Below are 10,356 nucleotides of genomic sequence, written 5' to 3' on the forward strand. Positions count from 1 at the left end.
AATAATACTCAGTAACCCATTTTTCACTTGATTTTTGCTTACGAATCTAATAATAATGATCTTAGGTTCTTCATGTGTGCATTGCATTAACATTATAGATGCTCATTAACCATTTATTTTAAAACATCAAACTTCAATTTTTTATTACTCTTCTAAATTAAAGTTTGTAAATCATTTGCAACTGTGGAACATTTTGGTTATTTGTTTGTTTTAAAACAACAAGCTTTAATATTTTATTACTTTTCTAAATCAAAGTTTGTAAATCAAGTTTGTGTAGTCTTAGTGTTTAAGTTTTAAAATATTTTGGTTACCCTTGATTTGTTTATTTGGTAGTTGAAAATTTTTAATTTGATAAAACTGATTTGATCGTGGATAATTGTAGTTGAGAGAGATTTAAATTTAGAAATCTTATTTTTATTTATATATGGGGTAGTTGTATTTGTATTAAAAAAAATTAATGTTTACTTTTGGTAGTTGAGACATTTAAATTTTGAAAATCTTAATTTTATTTTATTTGTATTTAATACATAGTAATTATTTTTTTTCATTTATTAATGGTAGTTGAGTGATTTGAAAGGAAAAATTTATTAGTTCACACACTCATTTGTTCTAAATAGAGCACTTCTCCATTTCTAAACACACAACATCTTTGGTTTTTATCTAAAATTTACTTTCTTTGAGGTTGAGGTCATAACATTCTCTCATATCTTTGATGAGTGGTAACTATTTTACATTTATTTTATATAGACTTTGTTTTATATATATTATTATCTTTTTTTTTCCTTATACTATTATTTTCCTTCTTTTTCCATTGTTCTTTGATACTTTGTTTGGGGTATGTATATACATTTTACTTTGTTAATGTGGACTTTTCTTTGTTTTCCAACTATCGAGAAGTAAGCTCAATTATATTAGTTTCACTTTTCTCATCTCATTACTGTTTTATTTTGCTTTTTTTTTTTAGGTTTGTCTTAGTCTTGCCTTGCATAGACACACCATTATTATGCTCTTTTCTTTCCTACATTTGTATATGGACTTTTGCGTTTTTAATTTTTTTGTTAGTACATTCATGTTTTGTATATTATGATTGTGTTATATTTGTCAAATTATTTGTTTTAACTTTTGATAATACTTTGTGTGAAATTTAATTTGTAATATTATTTTTTTTCTTTTTAAGTTAATTTATATTGTTCACTTGTTGTAATAAAACAGGAGGGCTACACATGTTTTTTATAAACAAAAAACTCACTTGAAACCTCTGTTTGTGAATAACAATAATTCTGATTTTTTGTAGAAACAAATGGGATGAGTGTTACTAACTTTTTTCTTAAAAAGTTTGCCTAACAATAATTATGGTTGATGCGATATTGGCTTGTTATACAAAGAATAATAATGTTTACTAAGTACATGAGATTTGTACATAATTGAATTTTAAAAATGATTGGCTTTAACCTATTTTTAAAAAGCAAAATTAAATTATAAATTTTAAATTTCATATAAAATTAAATTTTTAATATCAGAAAACGGATATGTCGTAAAAAATGATAAAGAAACATTAAAGAAGAAAGCAAATTTCTTATTATGATTTTTGTTATTTTTTATTTTAAAACGAAAGGTAAATTAACAACTTATTACTAACTTCTAAAACGTTGGTAAATTTGTAACAACATACAAGAAAAAATTTCTAGAAGCAACATACAAGTGCTCCAAATCTAGAGTCGAGAGTAAAAATTTTAAAAAAGCAGTACACTGCCATAGTAGAGATGATGGGGCCGGCGTGTAGTGGGTTTGGCTAGAATGAGGAACTAAAGTGCATTGAGGTAGAGAAATTCGTGTTCGATGACTGGGTTAAGGTAAGAAGATGAATATAATTCATACTTTCTATAAAAGTAAAATATAATATACTTACATATGTTAACTCCATATGAGGGACACCCGATGCTCAAGGTCTACTAAATAATCCATTTCCTTACACTACAAGAAATCAGACTTTTTCCGACGTTGAAAAAGACGTCGGCATAAAAGACGTCGGGAATAAGAGGTTCTCCCGACGCATAAAGTAAGACGTCGGGAGAAAAAGCTATTCTCGATGCATAAAGTAAGAGTCGAGAATAAGAGGTTTTCTCGACGCACAATTCATGCCTCGGACACAAGATGTCAGGAAATAAGGGATATTCCCGACACCGACCTAACGCGTCGGGAAATAAAGGGTATTCCCAACGCCGACCTAACGCGTCGGGAAAGGCCTAGGTATTCCCGGTGCCGTAAGTAGTGCGTCGGGAAAAGCCTCACGTGGGAAATAAGGGGTATTCCCAAGGCCTAGGTTTTCCCGACGCCGTAAGTGTGCGTCGGGGAAAGGCAAGTAGTGCGTCGGGAAAGACCTAGGTTTACCCGACGCCGTAAATAGTGCATCAGGAGATCCCCTGAATAGTTATTTCGTTTTTGTTTTACATGGAACTGAAAACGAAAGGGAAAGGGTTCGAAGAAGAGAGAAACATTTGTCGTCGTCTGTAGCTCGCCGCCGTCCGTTCCATCGTCGTTGTCGTCCGTCGCCGCGGCCGCAACTTCAGCTTCAGCCTTCCTTCGTTCGTAGCTCGCCGCCAACCTTATCTTGGTATCTTTCAAGTTCTTCTCTCTCCATTCTCACTTTTTAAGGATCCCGTTTGTCACCCTGTAGCTAAGTCAGTCAATGACTTTCAAAACAAATATATCTTAAATGAATTTTTTTTTATTGAAACAACTTTCATTGAATGAATATGTGTGCATCTGTGCATCATAGGGTTGGCCTAACATTGGACAAACAAGAAAAATCTCAAGTTTAACGAACCTTTTCAAGTGCCTTTTCTCAAGCTTCCAGTATAGTGTCGGCAATATGATTCCTTACAAAGCTGCACGGTAAAGCCTGTCGGGGGAGCTTTCCCAACGCAGTACATGACGTCGGAAAAGCAGACAAGGCTTTCTCGACGCTATGGTCATTGGTCAGGAAAGATGACGTCGGGAGAGGCTTTCCCGACGCATGACCAACACAGCGTTGGGAAAGCTATCCCGACTCACTTCCCCCGGCGTTTGTCCCGACGCCGAGGACTGCATCGGGAGATCCTTTCCCGACATATTTTTCACTTCCTCCAACGTTTTTTGGCGTCGGGAAAATCCCAATTTCTTGCAATATTACTTCTATGACTTGGAAATTGTGTTTGGTAGAGATAGGGCTACTGGTGGTAGATGTAAGACACCTGTTGAAATGGGTTCACAGACTGCAAGAGATATTGAGGAAGATGACATGGACCTTAATGTTGAAGACTTTGATATTCCAAATCCACATGGACTTGAGCCACCTTTGGGGGAGGACCATGTCATCCATTCCAACAAGTATGGCACATGATGCGGGATCATCTAGGCCAAGTAAGAAAATATGGTCATATTCATGGGACCTCATGGACACATTTCGTGCGAGTATGCTAGAAACTTCCAAGGAAATTGGAAAGATTGCTGCATGGCAGAGAGAAAAAATGAAAATAGAATCATCCCTACATAAATGATTATATGCTGAATTACAGACTATTCCTAGAATGGACGTGGAAGATTGTTTAATTGTAGTTGAGTCTCTATTACCTGATCCCACGATGTTGCACGCATTCCTTGACTACCCAGTAGAATGGAAGTATAGAAAATACATACGTATCTTAGGAAGGCAACCATAACCATAACTAAAGTAACTTTACTTGACTTTCACTTTTGTTTGATCCTTTGGTTATGCTTACTTTTGAAAGAAACTAGACTCCTTGCTTAACTATAACTTTTGTAAACCCCATCAAATTAAATGACTTGTTACATTTTGTGGATGAATTGTAATATTCCTAATCAGAGCAACCATGTTAATGCAACTTAAATCAAAATTATTGTTATTGAATGTTAGAATTTTTCGTTTTTATATTATTGTCATGTAAAATCAGTAGAGTAAAGAAACTAAATTAGAGGTACATATATAATTTGAAAAAAAAATATTTCAATTTAATAATTGATAAATGATAAAATTTAGGATGTACAATTTGCAAAAAAAAAAAAAAAAATAAGCACGTTAAACTCAAGAATGTGAAACCAACATCCAAACACATGCATCAGAAACCCAAATTTATATTTCCAAATCCCGCACAAACCCAGATTTCTAAATATTCCACTCCAAACACAGTCATTTCTAATTCTCAGGCATCAAAACCCCATCAGATAAGCCCACAAGTATTTAATTCTCAGTCATTTGATTTTGAACATGCGTATCCAAATAGCTCCTAAAAGTTTTCAAAAGAGATAAAAACTTTTGTTTTGAGAAACCTAAGTAAAATATCAAAATTTTTGGTCAATTTATGAAAATACTTGCAAAGGTTAATCTTCATTTCTACCGTTCTACCTAAAACGATGCTTCAATACTATAGAATAAATTGTACAAATGTCTATATTTATAAAATAAAATTGGGACATTTCCAGCGTAATAAACCCAAATATTTACAAAATATAACAAACTTTCAAATTCTATCAATGATAGACATTTGATAGACTTCTATCAATATCATCTATTATTGTCGATCGTTGATAGAATCTAAAAATTTGCTATATTTTGTAAATATATATTTTCAGTAATATTTTCATTTAATTTCAATCGTTTTCCATTTTTGTCGGTAGGTTTCAACTATACTTCTAGATTTTGAGAGTTTCTTAAAAGTTATTTAGAGAAAAGACACATCAGAAGGTTTTTCGTTTAATTTACAGTAGTTTAAAAGTTTAGAGAAGTCTGTATGCAAAATCACCACAAATTAATGTTACACTAGTGATGAATATGTATGTATATGTTTGCATCAACAAATAAATGCCCATACATTTTTTTATCATTATTAATTAAAAACAACTTTTAATAACTTTAGAAATCATTCTTGGTGAAGATGAAAATATGTCCGTTAGTGAGTGGTATGGAGCAACTCTTCCCACTTGTCAACTTATTCAGATCTTCACTAGGAACTAAATTCAATTAACACATGCGAGTACCAATAACAATGATGTTTATAGTTTGAATTCTCCAACTTTCGATTGTTGTATAAAAAGAAATTAATAATCAAACTGAGAAAATTACTTTATGAAGTTTAAAGCTAAATTTATTAAATGAACAGTCTAATTAACAAGATTTAATAAAATCAATTTAAGAGAAATGTGTATTTTATGTACTATATATATGTATGACAAAGAAAAATAGTGAAAAACTCAAACTATAATAATCTGCATTCTAAACACATGTTATAATAACAGATACTATATTAATCTGCATCCCAAACACATACTATAATAATCCAGATTATAATACTCTTCACCTCAAGCACGGATTATAATAGTACATAATATGATATACTTTACACCCAAAAAAAAAAAACTATAATAAGACGCCTCCTCGATCTTCTGCGAAACTTATAGAACACCAAAATAGTGAGATATACAATCTTTTCTTTTTATAGAAAATTCTTTAATTTAATTTATTCGCATCATCATCATCAAAATTTACCTAAAAAAGCCAAAAATGATTTAGCAGTCAAATGTCATAGAATGAGAAGTTCGGTTTTTTCATCCCTCATATTGTTGAAAAAAAAAGTGCTTTGGATTTAAACCAAAGGTACATGTCCCCATCACCTTAAAGTAGTATAAATTGGAGAGGTTTATTGGGAGGCTATCACCAATTGCATATCCACCAGTATTAATTTTCCTGTGGTTGCCTTTGTATTACAATATTTAATTTCTCTCTGTTGCTATTCAACTATCTCTCTCTTCACCCATGGCTGCAGCATCTGCAATGTTGATGGGCCGAGTTATTCCACCTCGTTTTTCTTCATCATCATTTTCTTCTTCTTCTTCTTTCCAACCATATCCAAAAGCTTCCATGGACAATGAAACTCCACCAATTAACTTCAGTGTCCCTATTAATATTCCTCACTCTCAGAAATGGACAATTCCTTTAAATTACTCTTTTCTTCCAACTTCTCTTCCTGCAGATCCACAAATTTCCCCTTTTAATGTATGCGTTCTTCCTTTTTTTTCTTCACTGATTTTTTTTGTATCTTAAAATTGTGAGATCGCTCTCCATCGACTTATGGAATAGCTAACACACTATCAGTGTTAACTATCTTTGCGTCGATTTTTCATTGTTTTACATTTTTTTTTTTCTTTTTATTTGTTGATTCTATAGTAGTTAAAATGTGCAAAGACTAAGGCCCGTTTGGGTTAAATGATATGATTTGTGTAGGAGGAAATGAGCAATAAATATGAATATGAAATGAAGAGATTGAAGCATTTGTTAAGTGAAACGGCAAAAAATGATTCTTTGGAGGTCTTGAACATGATTGATGGAATACAACGTTTAGGGATTGACCACTGCTTCAAAGAGGAGATTGAAGCAATTCTACAAAAACAATACACAATAATGGCAACTCATCATTATTTAATTGATACTAAATGTTCCCTTCATGAGGTTGCTCTTCGCTTTCGACTCTTAAGACAACGTGGTTATTTTATACCCTCAGGTGATTTAGATATTTTTTATTTCAAGTATAGTTTTCATTTAATTAGTTCATAAATTTCAAAATGATACATTTTAATTTTGTCCATGAATTTTGAGTTAAAATTTCTATTTGCTCCATCGGTTCTAACAAGTTATAATTTTAACTCCCAACTTTAAATTTTATTTCTATTTGGTTGCGAAGATTTTCAGCTGTTTACTTTTAACTTTGATTTTTGAGTAAATACAAAATTCCTTAGTGTTAATGTTTTTATCTAAAAATGTTTATGTTTAGGTTGATCGCAATCTATTCATCGATAAAATGTAATAAAAAGGAAAAGAAAAATAAGTAGTTTTGTCATTTAAAATATTTTTCCTTAATTATATTCATATTAGTTTTTACCAATTTTTCGTTTCTATAAAATTAATGAAAAAATCATATCGAAACCTAGGGATCCAAAGTGGAATTTTAACTCAAAACTCTGCGTAAAAACAAAACATTTTCAAACCTATGGACCAAAAGAATATTTTTCCAAGTTATTGTTATTGTTTACTAAATAACAATCAATTAATATTCCAAGAGCTTATCAAGGTTGATGAACTTATAGTATATTTAATTATATCCAACTCGATAACACTCCCACTTCATTATCCAATAATTTAAACAACATGAACTCTTATTCAAAATCTTACCTTTATTTTGGGCAGATGTGTTTGAAAGTTTCATGGATAAAAATGGTGAATTGAACAAAAAAGGTATTGAAGATATTGAAGGGTTGACGAGTGTATATGAAGCTTGGCAACTATGCTTGCCTGGAGAAGATAAACTAGACAAAATTGGGGAGTTCAGTGGCCATATCTTGAGGACACAAATTGGGAATCTTGAAAATGGTATGGCCAAACATGTGGGAGACACTTTGACTAATCCCTTTCATAAAAGTTTGGCTAAATTGTATATTAAAAACTACTTTGGATATCAAGCCACAAATAAGTGGATTTTTGCCTTCCAAAATTTGGCAAAGTTGGATTTCAACAGAGTCCAGAAATTATACCGACATGAAATATCTCAACTTTTGTTGTAAGTTCACTTCATACATCCTTATTTTATTCACATGTATATTTATTTATTTATTTATGGCATGTCTAATCGCCGAATAGCTAAAATCGCTTTCAAACATGTTTACTCTTTATAATTATTCAAGATCAATATAATGTTTAATTTTACACTTTTGCGTTAATAAATGATATGTTTGGGAGTTATTTTTTCTCTTTTAGATGCCAAAATCTTTTTTTTTTTTTAAATGTTTAAATTGATTTTTGAAAAATCTGAAATTTTTTAGAATTGGTTTTTCAACCATGAATTGAAATGTGTGCTTTTACTGTGATGATTGACAGGAATCACTCACAAATTAAAATTTGCATCACTTTTTTTTCTATATCACAATTTATATGTGATAGACTACTATATGTATCTATTTAGTATCATGATACAAATAAATACATATAGTAGTATATCTTGATTTATTATCGTCCATCGTAAATAAACTATGATATTTTTAAAATATTTTTATTCATTTTGTTATATTTGAAAATACCACAATAAAAAAATGTTATTTTTAGTAATTTAGCAATAAGTATTACTTAGGTGCATCTCATAATATGGATTCATCTCCTGACATTAAAAATAAATAAGAATAGCTTGCCACATGTCAACATTAAAAATAAATTTTAAAGTAATTTTAAAAATGATAAAAGTGATTTTTAACGATTTTAAAATCGGTGTCTAAGTATTTCCTTAGCTCAAGTATATTTGTTTTGTAATTACATGTGTACATTTTGTTTTGTTGGGAATATTAGGTGGTGGAAGAAAGCAGGATTATGTGAAGAATTAAAGTTTAGTAGAGATCAACCTCTTAAATGGTATATTTGTTCAGTAGTATGCTTAGCAGATCCAAAATTTTCAGAAGAAAGAGTTGAGCTTACAAAATCAATATCTTTTATATACCTTCTTGATGATATCTACGATTTATATGGTTCCATTGAAGAACTTAGACTCTTCACACAAGCAATTCAAAGGTACATCAAAGTTTTCCTTTTTTTTCTTTGAGGTAATATTAATTTCTTGATGATGATAAATATTGTATCAATAATAATGCAGATGGGACTTAGAAGCTGTCCACAGCTTACCCCACCCAATGAAATTTTGCTATATCAAACTTTATGAAACCACAAAAGAACTAGGCCACAAGTTCTCTCTAAAGCATGGTTGGAACCCTATTCATTCCTTACAAAAATCGGTACGTGTTTTTCATGTTATTTAAATTGGGAAACTAAAACTCGTTTGTTAATCATTTGTTTTTCTAAAACTCTATTAATAATAAGTCTCCGCCTCTATCAATGATTTCTTTTCTTTTTTTTTTTTCTTTTTTAAAGAGTGTTTTGAAGAATTAAATCAAATTTTAAAATACCGACAAAAAAAAGTAGCTACTTTTTAAAACTTGTTGATCTTATTTTTTCAATTTGGCTATGAATTTCGGATCTTTAGATAGAAAAAATGAAAATTACAGTAAAAAAAGTGGTATAAAAAGAAATATAATTTTCCAAACCTAAAAACAAAAAACAAAATTATTACCAAAACGGAGACTTCAAAGGTTAACATTTAAAGAAAAGTTCTTCTATGATCTTTTTTCTTTTAGTTAAGATATTTTTTTGGTCTATATACACATTTGTAAGTTTTATTCGATTTTGGTCTATGCTTTTCTTCTCCAATCTTAATCCCATCTTTCAATAAATCTTAGAATTAGTTTATGTGATTTTTAATAAATATTATTTCCAACAAACTCATTTTTTGTTTAATCAAAAAATGGTTATATAAATACATATGAATAGTAATTAATTTTAAAAGAAAATCTATGGAAATATATTTTCATAAACTTTTATAGAGGGTGCTCATAAAAGACTAATTGTTTTGACAAAAAAATCAATCATAAACTAAATGCAAGACTATAATTTCATAATATATTGAAGGTCGATAGACAAGATTTTGATAATTAAAAGTATACGACTAAAAATATATTATTTTGATGACCGTTTTTTTTTTGCAGTGGACTAGCCTTTGTGACTTGTGAGGCATTTTTAGTGGAAGCAGAATGGTTTGCTTCTGGCCATTTCCCAAGTGCTAAAGAATATTTAGAAAATGGAGCAGTTAGTTCAGGAGTACATGTTGTTTTAGAACACATCTTCTTTCTATTAGGCCAAGGAATAAACAACAAAACTCTCCAACTTTTGGATACCAACCCAGCCACTGTATCTTCCACCGCTTCCATTCTACGACTTAGCGACGATTTGGGAAGTGCAAAGGTAACAACCATAGATTTAAAATGATCACTTTCTAAATGCTTAAAAAAAAAAAAACATATTTTCTTAAAGTCTCGTCCTTGCAGGATGAGAATCAAGAAGGATACGATGGGTCGTATATTGATTACTACTTGAAGGAAAATCCGGAGATTTCTGTCGATAGCGCACGACAGCGAGTTATACACATGATTTCAGATGCATGGAAGAGATTGAACCAAGAAAGCCTTTCTCCAAATAATCCATTTCCAGAAACGTTCATACAAGCTTCTCAAAATATGGCTAGATTTGTTCCTGTTTTATATGGTTATGATGAAAATCATAACCTTCCAACTCTCGAGAAGCTTATGAAATTTGTGCTCTATGAAAGTGTACAAATTTAATTAGCTAGCTCTCTCTTTGGGTGGGATCAATAGTCATGTTTACCAATTGGATAATTTTGATAAGAGAATAAAATACTTGATTTACAA

The 10,356-nt window shown here is 30.7% G+C and overlaps 1 protein-coding gene across 1 annotated transcript; it reads left to right on the forward strand.

Moving 5' to 3' along the window:
• Positions 1 to 5,723: 5,723 nt before the first annotated feature.
• Positions 5,724 to 10,356, forward strand: LOC103485748 ((3S,6E)-nerolidol synthase 1-like). Its single transcript, XM_051080021.1, has 7 exons — positions 5,724 to 6,052; positions 6,281 to 6,557; positions 7,241 to 7,610; positions 8,390 to 8,608; positions 8,691 to 8,829; positions 9,637 to 9,892; positions 9,976 to 10,356. The coding sequence occupies exons 1-6, from the start codon at positions 5,813 to 5,815 to the stop codon at positions 9,658 to 9,660; spliced, it is 1,269 nt and encodes a 422-aa protein (XP_050935978.1). The 5' UTR covers positions 5,724 to 5,812; the 3' UTR covers positions 9,661 to 9,892; positions 9,976 to 10,356.

The sequence above is a fragment of the Cucumis melo genome, chromosome 12, assembly GCF_025177605.1.
Source record: "Cucumis melo cultivar AY chromosome 12, USDA_Cmelo_AY_1.0, whole genome shotgun sequence".
NCBI lineage: Eukaryota > Viridiplantae > Streptophyta > Magnoliopsida > Cucurbitales > Cucurbitaceae > Cucumis > Cucumis melo.

What these genes read in the sequence shown, in the direction of transcription:
- LOC103485748 (XM_051080021.1), top strand. Translation starts at nt 5,813, where the DNA reads ATGGCTGCAGCATCTGCAATGTTGATGGGCCGAGTTATTCCACCTCGT. An exon ending in CACAAATTTCCCCTTTTAAT is followed by an intron (nt 6,053 to 6,280) that starts GTATGCGTTCTT and finishes TGATTTGTGTAG; the next exon opens with GAGGAAATGAGCAATAAATA. An exon ending in TGGTTATTTTATACCCTCAG is followed by an intron (nt 6,558 to 7,240) that starts GTGATTTAGATA and finishes TATTTTGGGCAG; the next exon opens with ATGTGTTTGAAAGTTTCATG.